This window comes from Homarus americanus, unplaced genomic scaffold (genome assembly GCF_018991925.1).
Source record: "Homarus americanus isolate GMGI-L3 unplaced genomic scaffold, GMGI_Hamer_2.0 scaffold7626, whole genome shotgun sequence".
Classification (NCBI taxonomy): Eukaryota; Metazoa; Arthropoda; class Malacostraca; order Decapoda; family Nephropidae; genus Homarus; species Homarus americanus.
The window spans coordinates 19,231,508-19,250,969 of record NW_024718273.1 but is presented as its reverse complement, the minus strand read 5'-3'; the positions used below and the strand labels follow the sequence as shown (position 1 = coordinate 19,250,969).

Here is a 19,462-nt window from a genome sequence, read left to right as displayed (position 1 = left end):
AAAAGGTATTTTCAACGATGCTTCGCAGAGGCAGTGGAGTGTGAATTTAAATGTCCCACCTGTGATAACGACCTCTCTGAGTACATGCTATTACGTAAAGTTATGGTGGGCCTGAGTAACCCAGTGTTGAAAAGGGAAATTTTCCAGGGGTACTCTAGTTATAATAGTGTTGAAGTGCTTAGAAACAAATGCATGTTATTTGAGGCAGCAGTGAGAGATGCTGGTGTATTGTGTCGTACGTCTGGCCAGGCAGTGGTGGGAACAGCCGCGGAGGCAGTGGCGGTTGGTGATGACGTCACCGGTGAGTCCAAGGTAGCTGCTGCCCGACCTGGACACCCCAATCGCGCGCACTGTGGTAACTGCGGCATGTCACATGCCTCTGGTAAAAGTAACTGCCCTGCAAGTGGGGCTACATGTCGCAATTGCTGTAAGGTTGGTCACTTCAAAAGGTGTTGTAGGAGTAAGTCAGCCCTAAGTGCTCCTGTGGATGTGTCAGGCGCTGTTACAGTGGCAACAGCCCAGCTATCCCACCACCCCAGGTTACAAGTGTTCGTGTCCCAGGCCGGGGGCAATTCCCCCGCCACCCCTGTGCTGGCTGTAGCTGACACGGTGCTATGGTGTGTGTGGCAGGCGCATCCCTGCTCCGGGACATCGGTTTGTGTCCGGGGCAACTTCGGGCCCGTAATGGCCTAAGGGACGTGGCAAACAAACAGCTAAAGTGTCTGGGGTCCGCCCCCTGCCGCCTCGGTGTGGACGAGGGGTCCACCGTCCAGGAGGTCTACTTCGTGCAGACAGTCAAGGCCCTCTATCTGTCATTGGAGGCCTGCAAGTGCCTCAACTTGGTGCCTGTCGACTTCCCGCTCCATAGACGTGCTGTGGCTGCCGTGAGCGATGGAGGGGAGCGGCACACTGCCGACGATCTACCTCCGAACCCTTTACCTGAGAGCAGCCGTTTCCCGCCAAGGCCAGTTGAGATACCCTTGCCTCCTTTGGAGGAGAATGTGGCCAGGCTGGAGGCATGGCTACTCACGCACTTTTCGTCTACCGCATTCAACACCAGCAGGTCCCCACTGCCAGTCATGACTGGTCCCCCCCACCATATCCACCTGACGCCCGGCACGACCCCCATGGTTAAATAGGATATAACCCAGAGTGTTGTGGCAGCACCAGAGTGTGAGCTCTTTCAAGACCAGACTTGACCAACACTGGAGCAGGTACAGATAAATCGTGGGGCCAGTTACATGAGCCAGTACTTGCCAACCGTGTATAACAGAGACGTGACCAGCCGCCTAAGTGGGTGAGGAGCCAATCAGTGGCGAAGAGGACAAAGGAAAACAAAATATGCTCTTCATGAGGGAGGTGCCTCTCCATTTTGAGTACAAGACTGTCAACCCGCCTGGTCCTCAAGATATGCTGGAGACTCAGTTGATTGAAATTTTTCCAGAATTTTACAATATTTCATCCTTTGAATTTGCTCTTATACCTGGAACATAACAATCTTTTTTTTTTTAATTTAACATTAATAATATTTACCTCATCATTTAAAGTTTTGTTGATGGATTTATTGTTCAAGGAATTTTCTTCTTTGAAGATTAAAAGAACTGCAGTCAACTCGGATATGATTAACTGCTAGGTCAGTGTGTCAGGAGTTGCAGGGAGGGGCCTGTTGCTCAACTCGACTCTTAAACTTATAATTATGTGAGGTGGGAGTGGCCAATCCTCAACCTCGTTAAAACAATACCACTTCTCCTGTTGAGAAAACAAGAGGAACACAATTGTTTAATAAAAGGTCTGATAGATCTCAGTTTAGTGTTTGTTGTCAAGGACGACTAATGCTCTTGCCACTTCCCAGTAGCAAAAGGTCACTATGTAGTACTATATACAGTACAGTACAGTGGTCCCTTGGTTAACGAACGCCTCGGTTAACGAAATTTTGGTTAACGAACTGCCTCCCATAAGATTCTTAAATTCGGTTAACGAATTTCTTACGAACCGACCTCAACCTGTTTTCGCTTGCACTGGACGGTCGACCAGCTTTAGTATTTAGTCCGCCAATACATTAATCGGTTCTAGGGCTTAAATTCCTTACTATTTTAGTAAATATCAAGAAGTTTATACTATTCAATAATTTTAAAAGTTTAATATTCAATTTTTTAGTCATTTTAACAATTATTGAACATAATTGAAGGTAAAGTGACTAGTTTAATGCGGCATCCAGCCTCTTAACACAGCAAACAGGCGTTAGTCTCTCTCTGTTTTCACTGGAGGTAACATCTTGCTTGAGACTCTCTTCAACTAAAGCTTTTTTTCTGTTTCCAAGCAAATTATTGGTCATTTTGAAATATATTTTACATATTGACAATATATAATGCAGTGCAGTGTTGATTTAAAGAAAATAATCTTGAAATACACCAAGAGAACTAAAATTTTATGGGTGAAATGGTGCCATGGGGTGACTTCTCTTCCACCCCAATGCCTTCTCTTCTTCCTTCTCCACCCCCATTCTAATTCCCATCATCATCATCATCATCATCCAGGCGCCTTCTTCATACACACCTCAAAGTAAGTAAACTTTTCTACCATTTTTGTTGAATTTAGGCAATTTTCGGTGAGCTGGAACCAATTACCCAAAAACCCATTGAAACAATGGTTTCGGTTAACGAATTTTTCGGTTAACGAACAACCTGCTGGAACGGATTGTGTTCGTTAACCGAGGGACCACTGTATATTATGTCACTCATAGGACAAGGGAAGCCAGCTGTCTCTTTTGCTGCTAGGTCAACATGCTCATTTCCTTCAAGACCCACATGTGCAGGCACCCATCATAAACACACCTCTGCCAGTCTTCAAGAATGCAGTAGGACCAGCCGCTCCTGCACTTCTTGGACTAATGGGTGTGTGAAGATGAAACACTTTGGGAGTCGGTATGAACAACATACTGTCCCCCATTATTACGAGAGTTAAAAATGTGGTTCTAAATCAACTTGGCTGTTGGACGTGGTTTGAAGGCAATCCTCTGAGGGAAGTGCTTCAAAGGTGTTGAGGCCTCTTCCGATTCTTTGGAGAACTGAAGCCATCTTTGTCATTGGGTTGGAGCACCACCTACTTGGTAGGTAGCTCCAACGACATCCTCCTCATGGGAGGATTTCTGGATGTGGGTAATGGGTTGAGAACAGCTTGAGTGGCAAGGCCTGACACCACTTCAGAAGCTGTTGAGGATGGGGTTAGGGAGGTAGGTGGAGGAGCTGGCAAGGAAGGAGGCTGGGGTTGAGTAATTGATAGGCAAGGTTGGTTAGGGAACAACTTGGGCGGAAGGGATGGAAGGTTGCTGAACCCGCAGGGACTATAGCGGAAACCACAGCTGCATATTTCCTGCCTTTATTTCGCAAAAAATTGGCATGGCCATTATTTGACCAATGCTAATGTGTTCTGCATGAGACTTGTAGAGAGCAGATTCTTCCATCTTATATTCAGAGCATTTTCCTACTGACAGGTTTGTGGTATTTTTAACAATTAATAAACTTAAGCGTTAAGGGAGCAAGTACAGTGTTCTGGACCGGAACAGGTGCCACAAATCTTGTTTTTCTTACAGATGTTGGCAGAGTGGCCAAATCCATAACAGTTGTAACATTGCATGGGTCTTCATTTGTATGAGTGCACTTCTAATCTTAATGCTTTGTCAAACATCAAGTGAGAGGGTAGGACAGAGTCACAGATGTTAAGACTATCACTGACTTTGTCCTATGTACTTTATATGCTTTCCATACACAGTCCTCGCACATAATGTATCAAGAATCTTCTCATCTGAAAAATCATGCAAATAGGTGTTGAAAACGATTCATTTCGCCTAACTAAAATTTGCATGTGACTTAATGTCCCTAATCATGCCATCTGGCTGCAGTCTCATCATGTTAAGCATGCAATACTGAGTGTCAGACTTGGCATGAACAAGAACCGATTTCTTCCCAAAACGGCCCATGTCAGTCTTGTTGATGTCTTCAACTTTATGTTGGAGAAGCCTAAGTGTAAGGTTGCACCTCTCAGTCCTGGCAGTTACAATCAACCACCTTGGTGCTTTGGGGTGTCTCTGTGTTGATTGTCCGGCCTGAGCTTGTAGAGGTACAGTCCCGGACATTTCTACATAAGACACTCATCCACGAATGTGAACCCCATGAATGTGAGACTATGGAGTTTTGTGGTGATGCAGTTGCCATGTACAGTGTATTGTTTCAGCATATGATGGATAAATGAGGGAGGTGATTAAGATTTAAGAATATGGGTGTGCACTTGTATTTAAGATATATAATTACCGAGATTAGTTAAAGCCTGCAAATTGGGTCCACTCTCATCTAAACCTCCAGGATAGTGCACCCGTAACCCTGCCCCTCACCCCCTCCCTACCTCCCCTCGGTCAGGTGAACATGGTGGAAGAGGTGTTAGGCAATTATCGCCAGAGAACTGCTATTTTGTTGCCTTTCCCTTCCCAATTCTGCACATGACAGGAAGTAGATCACCTGTTGTAAGAGATGAGAGCATTCTTATATACCCGGTATTTATTGATATTAATGTAAACATTAATAGGTTATAATGAAACCACCTGTAAACCTAAACAATGGGGGTGTGGGGCCTTGAGAGGGGTGTACTAATTGCAGGCATGAGGCGAGGTGATGAACAACCAAGGGTATACATCCACAATTTGTTGGAAATTATTCTTAGCGTGTTTCAAAGACATCTTCAAAATATATACTGTAATACAATACTGTACGTATACCATAAAGATTAATATGAATGAACAATATTTAAATAACCACACAAATGAATATCTGCCTGTTGCTTCAGATTCCCTGGTCTCACATTCAAGGGTTTCACACCTGTGGGTGAGTGCCTAATGCAGAAATGTTTGGGACTGTGCAAGTTCTCCAATCAGCTGGACAATAAATGTCCAGGTCTGTTGGGATTTTTGGAACAGGTGTTCCCTTAAGAGTCCTATTGTCATCTTCCATGGTGAGGATGGCTTCAGATGCACTTAAGGCATCTTCATGTTTGGAAAAAGACCCCCAAGCCTCCCAACCTGGTTCTCTCTCCTGAAAATTCATACCAATTGCTGTACAGTGATCCCTCGGTTAACGAGATTTCGGTTAACGAATTACCTTCCATAAGATTATTAACTTCGGTTAATGAGCAATTCCTCAATTAATGAGTTTTTAACGAGCATCCCTCCATATGTTTTCGCTTGCATTTGGCGGTCCACCAGCTGTAGTATTAGTCCGCCAATACAGTAATCGGTTCTAGGGCTTAAATTCCTTACTATTTTATTAAATATCAAGAAGTTTGTACTATTAAATAATTTTTAAAATTTTATATAAATTTGTTTTGTTATTTTAACAATTAATTATTGAACATAATTGAAGTATAGGAAGCTAGATTTTTGCACGCCAAACAGCCTGTCAACATACCATACAGGTGTCAGTCTCTGTGTCTTTTCAGTGGAGGTAACATCTTGCTTGAGACTCTCTTCAACATAAACGCTTTTTTTCTGTGTTTCCAAGCAAATTATTGGTCAATTTGAAATTTATTTTACATATTGACAATATATAATGCAGTGCAGTGTTGATTTAAAGAAAATAATCTTGAATTACACCAAGTGAACTAAAATTTTATGGATGAAATGGCGCCATGGGGTTCCACCCCAATGCCTTCTCTTCTCCCTTCTCCTCCACCCCCATTCTAATTCCCATCATCATCATCCAGGAGCCTTCTACATACACACCTCAAAGTAAGTGTACTTTACTATCTTTTTTGTTGACCTAAGGCAATTTTCGGTGAGCTGCAACCAATTACCCAAAAACCCATTGAAACAATGGTTTCTGTTAACGAATTTTTCGGTTAACGAGCAGCCTTCTGGAAAGAATTGTGCTCGTTAACCGAGGGACCACTGTAATTGGGTGACAGCTGCTTAATGCCTGGCAGGTTTGGGCTGTCTGGCCACCCTTGAAGCGGATGAGGGTAAACTATAAGGACTTACACTGGCAATTCTTGAGTACTTATTCACATAGTCCTTTGAGTAGTCCGGGTTTAAGCTGAGGTCGGCAACATTGCTGGCAGAAGGAGAATTGCGAGTTTCTGAAGAGTGGTCTGTCGATGACCCAGGGTCGTTAGGGTTATTAATAGACAGGGAATTTGTGATTGTCAATGCCATAATTTTATTTTTCATGCTTTCACCCCTCCACAGAGTCAAACAAGGGGAAGCCATACATTGGCCCCAGGGGTAGTGGGAAGGTATATGCAGGCTACCACAATTCTGATGACACCCGTGAGACTGAATGGGGTGTCAGCTTTGTGGCACCCGCTTCACCCTTGCCAAATGAGCTGCCAATTAACTTAACCGGGCTGCATATCAACGCTTACGGGTTACCACACACAGCAAACACGTAGGAGAGCTACTCTCCATCACTGGCGGTTTGGGCTGGAGGAAGATGCTACTAGCCTGCTCTCATGGTTAGCAGTTCAAGGTAACCATTTAGTCTCATCCCTCCCTGATGACCCTTCCAGTATTGGAAGCCCTTTCTTCCATGAAGAGGAAGGGGGACGAGCCCCCCCTTAGTGTGGTGCATCAGATCAACAGGACTTCAAGCCCCCACCACCACACAGCAGTTCCCACTAAGGGGACAAAGATGGCTGCCTCTGACACAATGCTCTCTCTCTCGCACACACACAGTTAGATTCTTGAAGGATTCTAGAATGAAAACTTGAAACTAATCTTTATTTTTTCTAATTTTATTTCAGGTCGAAAGAAAATTTTAAGAATTTGGTAACACAGAGTCAGGTCAATCTACCTAAATGCTTACAGAGGAGACACCATAAGTGAACTGTGTTCTTTTGGATAATATCTTGACTTCACAGAAGTAGCATGTACTGTAGTTATTTGCTTCACCGAGCAAACATCTGTTGTGGGATTTCCAAGTCTGCTCAAAACCAAACCAAATAAGGAGATGAGAAGACATCCAGGTACAGTAATAGAAAAATCTTGTCACCAAACCAGTTTGCAGAATACCATGGACTCATGGAAGCTTCTTATGTCAGTGTAATCTTTCATGTAAATGCAGTACCGGGTAGTTCCAGAAGAAGTCAAATTTTCTTGAAATTTGGCAAAGACAAGTCCCTTATGAGCTTAAACAAGTTTGATAATAATAATAATTTACTTATTTGAACAAGAAGGGGTTGTGGTCATTTGGAGATACATGTTCACCTTTACATGGACTCGTACAAGCAGCTGATGGTGTCACTCCTGACAAGTGTTATTTTAGCCATCAGTAACATAATGCCCAGGAGTCTTTTCTGTGCCCAAGAGGAATGCATTTACATCATACAGTACTCATCTTGTCTGCCTGCATCATACATATAACTGATGAGGTCCTGTGACACAAGCCTATACAGTATTGTTTGAATACCTTTTATGTCCTTCCACAACCAGAGCTATTTTGTATGAAGGAACAGAAAGGCACATAAGAACAGTAAGGTCTTTTGGTATATGGCACAGAGAGCAGGTGCTCTCATTGCTATGCAACCTCAGGTAGCTTGTTTTGAAAGTAGAGACTTGAACAATACAAAACTGGCAATGATGGTAATGTGCCACACAAAAGTCATCACGGGAATCTCAAGGGAGAGGAACTTAACTTTCTCATGGTTTTTTTATGCAGATTGCATCATTAGCACTCCCGTGCTGGCTTGACCTTCCCACTCAGCCGTATCTCACACTGAGAGTATCCCCCCCCCACTCCATAAGCAGAAACGAGGGAACAGTGAACCAGCCCTATCAACCACTTAAGTTCCACTCACTAGTTTCATGAGCTGGCAGATGCATCTCAAAGGGTGCAATTTGGGCCTGGATCACTCTACCCAATATTTACTAAAATGTAGAAACCGTTCCTGTCACCGACGTTATTTGTGTCGAAAGACTGCGAGGGGATGAGATTTCCAACCATGGCCAGGCATACCAGAGGGTTAACTGAGGCACAGAGAGAATCACTCAATGATTCTATCAAGCCTTCCAGAGTGAACATCTCTCCCTCATTAAAAAACGACATTTCTTTAATGAGTGTGCACAGAAACTAATCTGGCCATCAGTGGTTCAATCACTGTTGGTTCACACACTTCCTTATGCTTCATTGTACTCAGAAATTCTCTCTTCAATCATCTACTCACCCTTTGGAGCATCATAGTCTTTCCGGAACATTGTACGGTAGAGCCTGAAAAGAAAGAAGCCATTTACAATTAATACTCAAATGACAATTAATCCTAAGCTCCAACATCTACTGTGCATTTTGTGGGTCTCAGGATTTTACAAATAATAATAATACTGTAATAATAATGATAATGATGATAATAATAATAATAATAATAATAATAATAATAATAATAATAATAATAATAATAATAATAATAATAATGATAATAATAATAATAATAATAATAATAATAATAATGATAAAAATAACAATAATGAAAATAATAATAATAATAATAAGCATAAAACTGTGACAGCTTTACAGCACCTGTTGCAAAAGTGTATGTCAGGGTTGATGGCCCTATCCACAGAGGCTTCAAGATAGCGCTCCCCATACTCCTCCTGCAGTTCATGTTGCAAGATATCAAGTGCTGATCTTGGGGAATGACCATTAGTGAACAGGTCCTCCAGCTTTCTGACTGTAGCCTTTGTTACTCTCCTGTACTTGAGTGTGTCTGCACAGTTGAGTGGGTGATTGTGAACAAACTTCAGGGTGATAAGTGTTGAGAATCCTTCTTCTATGTAATGACTGTCTTTTGACCTTCAAGGAGAAATTTTTTTTTTTAGCACAAATACAGGAAGAGGCAGCAAGTGAACCATTCATAATGAAGCAGTTAAGGCTAGTAGTATGCCTATAACAAGAACCAACCTCACTAGACTTTTGAGTAATATATAATATAGTATATAGAAAACACCGGCTCCTCAACCCAGCAACGAGACATAGATTTTCTAGAGAGTGTTTTATTCTCTAGATACAGGTAAACCTCTATTTACGATATCCTGACCTGAAATGGTTGTGGTACATATCCCCATTTCCCCATAAGATTAAGAATTCACTTTTAGCACTTACAAGTTATGCGAGGTTTTCACAGAACGTAACCCTATCATAAAGCAAGGGTCAGGTGTACTGTACAGGTATACCCCAAAAACCGACGTCCCATTGACCACCGATTGCATATAGGGGAAATACTCCACAAGTTTCGTTGATACCCCGGAGATCCAACGATCAGCAGAAGAGCAGCAAAGCGGTTTTGAATTTGGAGGGCAGTGGCGTGGTGCAAATTCTTGCCATGAGAGGGCTCTGCACACTGCCTCCGAATCATTCCGGCCTCTCTACACTTGTTAACACTTACTGTGTGTCTCCGAATACGTGTTTTTTCGTTATTTCCGACTTCGTGTGATATGCAATCATGCCTAAACATCCCAGTGATAGTTCCTTATGTGCTGCTCCTCTTAGGGGCAGCTTGATGTGATGTGATAAGGTGTAATAAGAGTGGTGATGGACCAGCAAAGAGTGGTACAGACTTGAACTTGCCACCCTAGACTGTCTCTACCATCCTCAACACAGGTAAATAACAGTCTCAATTTATGCTTTACATTCCTTATTTAATGTTATATTCTTATGGGATTAATTGCTTCGATAACCAGTGATTCACTAACCAATGACTTTTCATGGTCCATATGTGCGTACTGTATATAGCCGAGTGGACAGTGTATGCCTACTGTAGGCTAATGTGTACAGGGTATATGTACAGTGTACAATGCATGTACAATCCCTCCTTCATGGAGGGAGAAGAGAGTGACATTTAGCAACACCTGCTACAGTAGATTGTGCAAGACAAAGGCTGGCCATCCTGTATCATATCACCATTTGGCCTGCCTGCATCACAAGCTCAAGATGACAGCATCTGCTGATAAGTCCAGTATAGTGTATACAGTAGTATATTTTATTTACAATACTGTACTGTATACAGTACTGTATGTGTACAGTAGTGTTTGCATAAATAAATATACTGTAGCTCTGTGTCAGTCTGGCTGCAGTTAAGCCTCCCAGCAATGGTGCTCTGTGTCAGATGCATAGTTTAGACACAGCAACATTCACCAATGCATCAAAATTTCCGTAGCTGTGCAATTCTATCCGGGGATAAGAAAATTTGTCTCAAAGCTGGAAATGTTCTGCACCAACTGTTCCTGCTAAAAAGGATACTGTACTGTACTGTATTCTGATGGATAATACTATATAAGGATATCATGTAGGCTGGTTAACACTCTCGTGAACCATGATTCAATATCCATGTCAATTCTTACCCCTGTCCAATGGCACTGACACCATTCTCACATCACTCAAGAGAAGAAAAAATGTCACCCCAAATTGAGTTATTATGATTGATGTGTGAGACTTAGGTGAGTCACTCCTCACACCATTCTCTCTCATGGTAATCCAATTACTAATTAGATTCATGGTAACCCCTCCCAGGGCAAGGCTTAAGCACTTCAGTATAGTCTCCCAGCAGTCACACCAGAATGTATCACTCACTTTCCCTTTAAATTTTCTTCTGTTGACCCTCTCACACACACACACACACACACTCCTTTCCTCCATTGCGTAGTAATATTCGTCTGTAAAATTGTTTGTTAAATATTCATTAGTTTTTACAAAATGAGTTTTTAGTTTATTCTTCAATATTACGCTGAGTCAAACTTGTTTATGTGTGAACTGATGGGGATGGATTTTTTTATTCTAAAATTGCTTACAGCCAAATCATACATGCTAGCAACAAAAATTAAAACCACCATAATATACCTAGACACTTAAGCTAACCAATGGAAAGAAAGAAGGAATAAAAAATAATGGTTACAGCTAAAAGGAATATGATTTTTTCTTCAATTTATCAGCCTTATTATTACTCATACCCAATATCTGATTTCACCAATATAATGCATAAAAATTTCCGCTTTTTTGTTGTATAATACCGTCCTTTTGGGTGAAATACAAGTTGTTTGGAGGTGAAAACTGTAATGTATAACTTCTCACCATTAAATGTATTTCTTCTGTCTTCAATTATTTATTGTTTTATGTAAAAGTCAACCAATTTTACATAGAACGTAGTTGGTTTCACATGGAAAAAATAAACCAGTTGCTGAAAAACTGATCCACAGGAAAAAGGTCATAACCATCCCTGTGGCTGTGTGCAAGAACACTGAAAGAAACAATTTAACACAAAAAATTATAAAAAACAAGATAAAATACTGTACAGGTTGTACCTCTCTAGTCCGGCAACCTCGGGACCTGACCGGTGCCGGACCATGGAAATTTCCGGACCATGGAAATTCACCCCCGAAACACCCTACATAAAGCATAAAACCATAAGATAGGAAATACATAAATAAGAAAAAGTAATACAGTTAAAATACTATTTAATTTACCTTTACTGCTACCATAATTCTGCTTCCAAAGTGAAGTGATGGTTCTGTAACTAAAATTACATTTGAGGTACATCAGGGATGTTGGCGATTGGGCAAACTAAAATCGTTCCGGACTACGGGAGTTTCCGGACCACAGAATGCTGAACTAGAGAGGTACAACCTGTTCTACATTTTACTTGTTTTTACCCCACATTTTCCCTCTTCTTCAAAGCTCTGCCCACTTTGCGAGGTACTGTATACTGTAGTAATATTGACGGAGGAGTAATTAGTTCATACAGTAACTCAGCAACAGATCATTTGCACATGAAACAATTATCACCAGAGCACAGAGCATAAAAAAGACACCTAGAAAAATCATGTCTTGCTGCTGGGTTGAGGAGCCAGTGTTTTCAATATACAGTACAGTATCGTAGTTACCATTTTTTTCTTGCTACAGTACAGTATAAAGTAGAATCCCTGCTATACAGTATCCGGGCAAACGGCAGCAAAATTAAATACGTAAAAATGATAATGAAAATAGAAATTCCTCCAAAATCAGCTAGAATCGAAAGTTTGAATACTGCGTTCAACAGGGATGAGCTGATATATTTATTGCTATTGATAAACAATAATATCGATACAGAACATATCATAAAAAACAATATTACAAATTTTATGTACAGACTCTTCAGGCAGTCACCCAGCTGACTCACAGATGTGTAGCTGCCCCACTGGCTGTGTGTATGCCATGACATCACATCGGGAGGGAGCGAGGCCACACAGTTATTGCCCACCACCTTCTCACACATACACACCCATGTTCTTTGTTTTTCGTATTTTATAGTTCTATATTATACCTTCTTTATTTCTAAGTCACATCAGAGTATTGCAATGATGTTTCCACAACTTTTATAGTTTTGTTACAAGTCACAATATTTACTGTATATTGTATAAGGCAGCTGGGTTAGCGAGTCAGCAACATAGTTATAGCCAAGACCTTGGTTATAGCCCACCACCTCCGCACACATTCACTTCCCACACATACACACCCACGCTCTTCATGTTTCTTAATTTTAGTTTATTTTACAATTTCTTTCTTTCTAACCCACATTGTTTATGTAGAGTGTAATAAGTGCTAGAAATGTCAGTCTTTCTGAAACACGAATTTGCGAGGCCAGCCTGTAGCACCGTGCATTGTAGGATTTATTGGGGGATCTTAAGAATGATTTTCAACTAACCGGAAAAACCTCTCAATCCCCATAAGTGCCGGATAACTGGGATTTTACTGTACGGTATATGTTAAGTAAAATGCATCAAAAAGTCTATGGAAAATTATTAAATGGAAACAATGTTGATATAATTTACTCTAATGTTTGCAAGTTAAATACAATATTTAATATCACCTAAGTTAGCAAAAAATTCAATATCAAAGGTAAGCACCAGCATAATAAAAATTCACCCACAGACTTACAGGTAAGTGAATCCACCAAGTCAATAGAAACTTATTACGGTAAGTAAAATACACAGATAAATGCTGACTGTAATCACTTCAATTTATGGACTCATGCTGTTGTAATAGATGTGATCTGCTGTGGTAGGACCCTTTCACAAAAAGGTCCCAATTAACTTGTCTAGTTTTTTGTGTTGCCTCACACAACCTAGCAGCTCATCTTTCCATCCAAAATCTAAGTAATACTGTACTGCAATTAGACAAGGAAGGTAAAGTAGGTTACCAAGTACCATGTGATGCACACGGAATGAATGAAAGACTAAAAATTCCAAGACTCGCAAAAATATACACACTGCTGCACACACAAACCTTGATCTACGATTCCTACTGAATTTAGTTTTCTTCACAATGATTGTTATGGTTGCTGGGCAGTCTGTATTTTTGCTAGCTCTGTTCTTTGCCTCCTTGGGTGTCTCCTTACTTCTGGGTCTTGTGTTATGCTGGCATCGTAGATCAACCTGAATGGAAATGAGGAGTGTAAAGATCTGTGTATTTAAGAAAGAAACTTTGCAAGTCATATTAGTATTGAGACTTTTAAAATTCTGCAGAGGAATAATACCAGTTAGAGTAAGTAAAATACCTTGTAAAGATTTTTTAGACCACTGTGGGGGTACGTTCTTTCAATCCTCCAATCTGTCAGCGATTTATTTTCAAATGCAAAAATCCATCTTTCCACTTCTTCCTCACTTCCAGCTTTAATTCTGATTGTTGCCTTAAAATTTTCCCCATCTGTAACTTTTTGATAACTGCAGATTCGATGTTCAAATTCATCCGGAAGAATTGTCTGTGAGAGGAAGAAAAGTACAACAGTACATGAAGAAATGACACTGCATTCTGGAATAGACAAACCATCATAACATTAGGGAGATCATTTAACAAAGAAATACTCTTCAACTTTTACTTCACAACAGTTATTTTGCATTCTGTAAGATGTGCTACCAGTACCATATGAATTTACAGATGCAAGTGTAAAAGGGATATTGGGGCTATGTGCCTTGCCTATCTCAGCAAGAACTTGAAGTGGTAGGAGGAGAGAAGCAGACTTTATACAATTCAAAATTATGCATCTTATGTGCACAGTTCAAGAAAATAGAATTACTATGTTACCTATACTTGCCACTGTTTTGTAAATGTGCTGTGTAAAACTTCATAGATTCCAAAGAGATGTACAGTGGCCCCCAAACTAGAGTGTTTCTGGATTGACCTCCTCCTTTATACAGTTAACCCTCACTTTACGCGGTCCCACATTCCGCGTTTCCACGTTTACGCGGTGCCCTGCCGGAACCCAGGATGCTCACATTCCGCGGTGCGTGTACCCCTTTACGCGGAGAGCGGCTGGCGAGCCGCGCCATTTTTGGATCCAAACCTCCCGCCATCCGCCATGTTGTGTAAGCTGCGCGAACATGGTGCGCACAAGGTCGCCCAGTCATCAAAACATTACCAGTTCTTCACCCGCCACCCACCACAGCCGACCCAAGTCAGTGATAGTGATAATTATGGTGAGGATATGGACTTATATGGACTTTGGGGAGTTTGACAAAGAGGCCCTGCAAGCCTCTGTGGTGGATAGTGATACAATTGATACAAGTGATGCAGGTGAGGGCCAATAATCTGCCCTCTGCCTCGGAACCAACCCCCCCATCCCCGTGTGCCCCGCCATTTTTTCTACTAATGTAAGTGTTAAAAAACCTAATATTATTGATATTTCTCTTAATTATTAATTGTGTGTGCATACCATCATAAAGTTAAGATAATATTTTTACTACAACATAGTTGTGTGTCGTCAAAAAGTGGAGTTGGGGATCGGCCCGGACTCCATTTCAATTAATCCCATATGTTATGTTATTCACTTTACGCGTTTCTCACTTTACGCGTTTCTCACTTTACGCGGGACCCTCCGGGTTACATTAACCGCGTAAAGTGAGGGTTAACTGTATATTAATTTACTGTAAAGTAAACCCCCGATAAAAAAGGACACCGCTTATAACAGACCTCGGCTTTATCGGACACTGACCCATTCTCACTAGGTTCATTTATCACGGACTCAAGTCCATTAAAGTAAAAAATAACAGACTCTAGTCCATTATGGTAAAAAAAAATTGGGACTTGGGCCCATTCATATCCAAATAATTACAGCAATACCCTTTTTAACCCTACCCTGCATAGGGCTGATTTGTTAATAGAGCTTTCTGGTCCTCTCCTGAGTTATTTCTTATTAGAAAAAAAAATTATGAAAATCCATAAAACAGTACAAGGCAGAAGTTCCAAGATTGACCATCTGGAATTCGCTGACAGAGGCCATACTTGTTTCCAGTGTCTCCGCCAATGAGAGCGATATACTGTACCCGTGTATGCTCGCAGCCAATCAAGAGCTCTCCTTCTGTAAAAATTTTCCCAGTAGCATTCAACTTACTTGACACTTTCACTCATTATATGACTGATTTCAGCATATTATAGTGAATATTTGTGACCCAAGTTATATTTTACAAGAAAAAAAAAGAAAATCCATAATACATACAACTCAACTGTTCACTTACGCCTGGCAGTGAAGCGGTCATTATTGCACATAATTCCTCCCTCTACACTACAGTACAGTACTTATAAACAACTAGCAAAAGTAGTATAAATGTTAATATTATCTGAGAACTAGGTACTGTACTGTATATACAGGTACTCCTCGACTTACGACCTACTCGACATACGACCACCCGTACATACAACTGCCTCAGTCGAACTAAAAAATTTTCAAATTGCGTAATTTTGAGTCCCGACGTTAGTGATTGCGCTGTGTACTGAGAAAATTTTCGTTTGTAATTCCATTTAAAATGGCTGGCAAGCTTAAAAGTGAGAGTTTTGTGGGCTGAGAAGAAAAAGAGACACCCATTATAGATTTTCTATGTATTATTTTCGTATTTTCGACTTACGACCTGAATTTGGGTCATTAACCCAGTCGTTAGTCGGGGACTGCCCGTACTGCACTGCATCTCTCTTGGCTGTGGTTTATTACACATTAAAGGCCCAAACTGCTGTCAAAACCTTCAGAGTGAGAAGCATCGCACAAATACAGTTGACCACAGGCATTTGGAAAGTCCTTTAAGATTCCACTGAAAATATTTTACTGCAGAAAAAGAGACATATATCAGCTGTTATATTCTCATCAACCAGATAGGGTGGGAGAATACTACTGACAGACAATACTAATTAATGAACTTACTGGATGTCTTATTGCGATATAACCTGTAAGTGTTGACAACCGAAAAAGGAAAGACATTCTCCTTCACATTATTTTACATAAAAATGACTTCATTCTTTAAATATGTGAACAGGTATAACAAAATTTAAGTGGAAGTCCTGTCTAAAGTGTGAATTGTATGATGTTTTGGACTAACTCACCTTAAAATAAGTCCCATTTACTACAGCACTGATTTTTTCCTCTGGTGTTGGTGACTTGTGTCTGATAGGTATGCAGAGTGTATAAATCCCTGGTGGGTTCTGTAATGTAGTATTTGCTGTGATACTTGCATGTCTTGTCGAAGGATATGAAGCAACAGTTTCACCTCTGAGTGCTCCTCTTCGTTTGGCAGGGGGATTGTTTTCCTCCTCTAATATTTCCTGCTTGCACTGCTCCACTTCCCTTTTAATCACAATATCGGGATTCACGTCAACTTCAATTTTATTTGTGTCCGCTTCCTGTTTTATGTCCACGAGGTTTCCCTCTATCTGAGAACCATTCATCACACTCATATATTCAGTTGATGAAGTGTTGGTCTCTTTCTTAATGCAATTATCATTTGCAGGTATACGACCATTAAAGTTGCTCTGTGGCACAATTACAGGAAGAATCAGAATCAGGGAACCATTATTTGATGTGTTTGCCATAATCGAATTCATAATGAACCCATCTAGCTGACTCCCATGTACAGTATGTTACAACAACTATATGAGGTGGGGTACAGTGGAGCATGCTGGCATTCCTTATCCCCCAGCATCTTCACAAAACCTGAAATAAAATACAATTACTTTCAATATCAAATCTATCACTAGACAAAAACAGGGTACTGTACAGTATTACAGTACACTCAAACTTCACATACTATGCATATACATTACGTATATAAAAAGGAAAACCTAAGTGATTAGACAAACAATGATGTTCTTTATAATGTTTTTCAAATGGACAACATTATTTATAGAATAAAACGTCCTGAAACACACATCATTGACAAAGAACAATCATTTTCATGCCTGGTATCGGTCATCAGCTCAAAGAATATGTTATACGTACATAATTGGGCATTTCTGCATTCTTCCTTTTTTTTTCAATTCAAATCTCTTGAACTAAAAGTGAACATGTAAAATTTTGACTGTTAATTTACTACAGTACTAGTATACTGTATGCTAAATTACCTGAGTGATGTATAATTATTTCAATATGAGGTAGCTATCTACCAAAAGCTCATTTTCTAGCATTAAAGAATGGACAACAAAGGAAAATACCTACAGTACTTGTGTTATATTTTACAGTGACAGAGCATACTGTCCTTCCTTCCATTCTTAATGTACTGTAATGTGCTGTGTATATCTTTATTATGATCTAACCTTAAACATCACAAACTCACTGTAGTATTAATACATTTTTAGTTGAGTAACAGAGGAGTAATCCTGTTCTAGATTATACATTTTCTGTGTTTTTATTGGCACCAGACACTGTACCAACCTTATGAATACAGTAACAGCAGTGGTGTGTCATGAAAAAATTGCTAGAGTAAGTCAACGACACTGTTAATGGCATTACAGTGACCCCTCGTTTAACGAACGCCTCGGTTAACGAAATTTCGGTTAACGAACTGCCTTCCATAAGGATCTTCAATTCGGTTAACGAACAAAAATTCGGTTAACGAATTTCTTACGAACCGACCTCAACATGTTTTCGCTTGCACTGACCGGGCAACCAGCTTTAGTATCAGTCCGCCAATACATTAATTGGTTCTAGGGCTTAAATTCCTTACTATTTTAGTAAATATCAAGAAGTTTATACTATTCAATAATTTTAAAAGTTTAATATTCAATTTTTAGTCATTTTAACAATTATTGAACATAATTGAAGGTAAAGTGACTAGTTTAATGCGCGGCATCCAGCCTCTTAACACAGCAAACAGGAGTTAGTCTCTCTCTGTTTTCACTGGAGGTAACATCTTGCTTGAGACTCTCTTCAACTAAACGCTTTTTTTCTGTGTTTCCAAGCAAATTATTGGTCATTTTGAAATATATTTTACATATTGACAATATATAATGCAGTGCAGTGTTGATTTAAAGAAAATAATCTTGAAATACACCAAGAGAACTAAAATTTTATGGGTGAAATGGTGCCATGGGGTGACTTCTCTTCCACCCCAATGCCTTCTCTTCTTCCTTCTCCTCCACCCCATTCTAATTCCCATCATCATCATCATCATCCAGGAGCCTTCTACATACACACCTCAAAGTAAGTGAACTTTTCTACCATTTTTGTTGAATTTAGGCAATTTTCGGTGAGCTGGAACCAATTACCCAAAAACCCATTGAAACAATGGTTTCGGTTAACGAACTTTTCGGTTAACGGACGACCTTCTGGAACGGATTGAGTTCGTTAACCGAGGGGTCACTGTATACCACTACTATGAGTCTAGCAGTCTAAAAAACTATGAATCAAGACAAAAAAATAGATAATATTTAATTATTATTTTTTGTCTGCCTTTAACCTTCACATCTGACACCAATAAGGTTTTTGTTAAACAATTTGTGACTCTCAGTACATTATATCTTAATTCAGATTTCCCAATCTTTCTGGCGGTCCCACATTCAGCGTTTCCATGTTTCTCACGGTAACCCTGCGAAACGGAATACTCTCACATTCAGCAGTGCATTATGCCCCTTGCCCCTAGCGGAGGCGGCTGGCGAGCCTCGCCATTTTTGGATTAAACCTCCGCCATCTCTCCGCCCTCTCCGCCATCCGCCATGTTGTATGGCCCGGCGAGCATGAATGCGCACAAAGATCGCCCAGTCATCAAAACATTACCCGAGGTTCTTCACCGCCACCACCACAGCCGACCCAAGTCAGTGATAGTGATAATTATAGTGAGATATGGACTTATATATGGACTTTGTGAGGGGTTTTGACAAGGCCCTGCAAGCCTCTGTGGTGGATAGTGATACAATTGATACAAGTGATACAGGTGAGGGCCAATAATCACCCGCCCTCTGCCTCCGGAACCAACCGCCCCATCCCGTGTGCCCAGCCATCTTTTCTACTAATGTAAGTGTTAAAAACCCTAATATTGATATTTCTCTTAATTATTAATTGTGTGTGCATACCATCATAAAGTTAAGATAATATTTTTTACTGCTTATAGTTGTGTGTAGATCAAAAGAATGATTTGAGGTCGGCGGTCTCTATTTCAATTAATCCCATATGTTATATTGTTCACTTCTGCGTTTCT

The 19,462-nt window shown here is 40.4% G+C and overlaps 1 protein-coding gene across 1 annotated transcript; it reads right to left on the bottom strand.

Annotated features, from left to right (window-relative positions):
- Window positions 1–6,761: 6,761 nt before the first annotated feature.
- On the bottom strand, window positions 6,762–16,983 carry LOC121859534 (the record flags this gene model as incomplete). The annotated part of the gene is given in 5 exon segments (XM_042356413.1): window positions 6,762–8,249; window positions 8,556–8,828; window positions 13,293–13,441; window positions 13,564–13,767; window positions 16,377–16,983. Coding segments are annotated over 5 exon segments (1,176 nt in total). The 3' UTR covers window positions 6,762–8,197.
- Window positions 16,984–19,462: the final 2,479 nt, after the last annotated feature.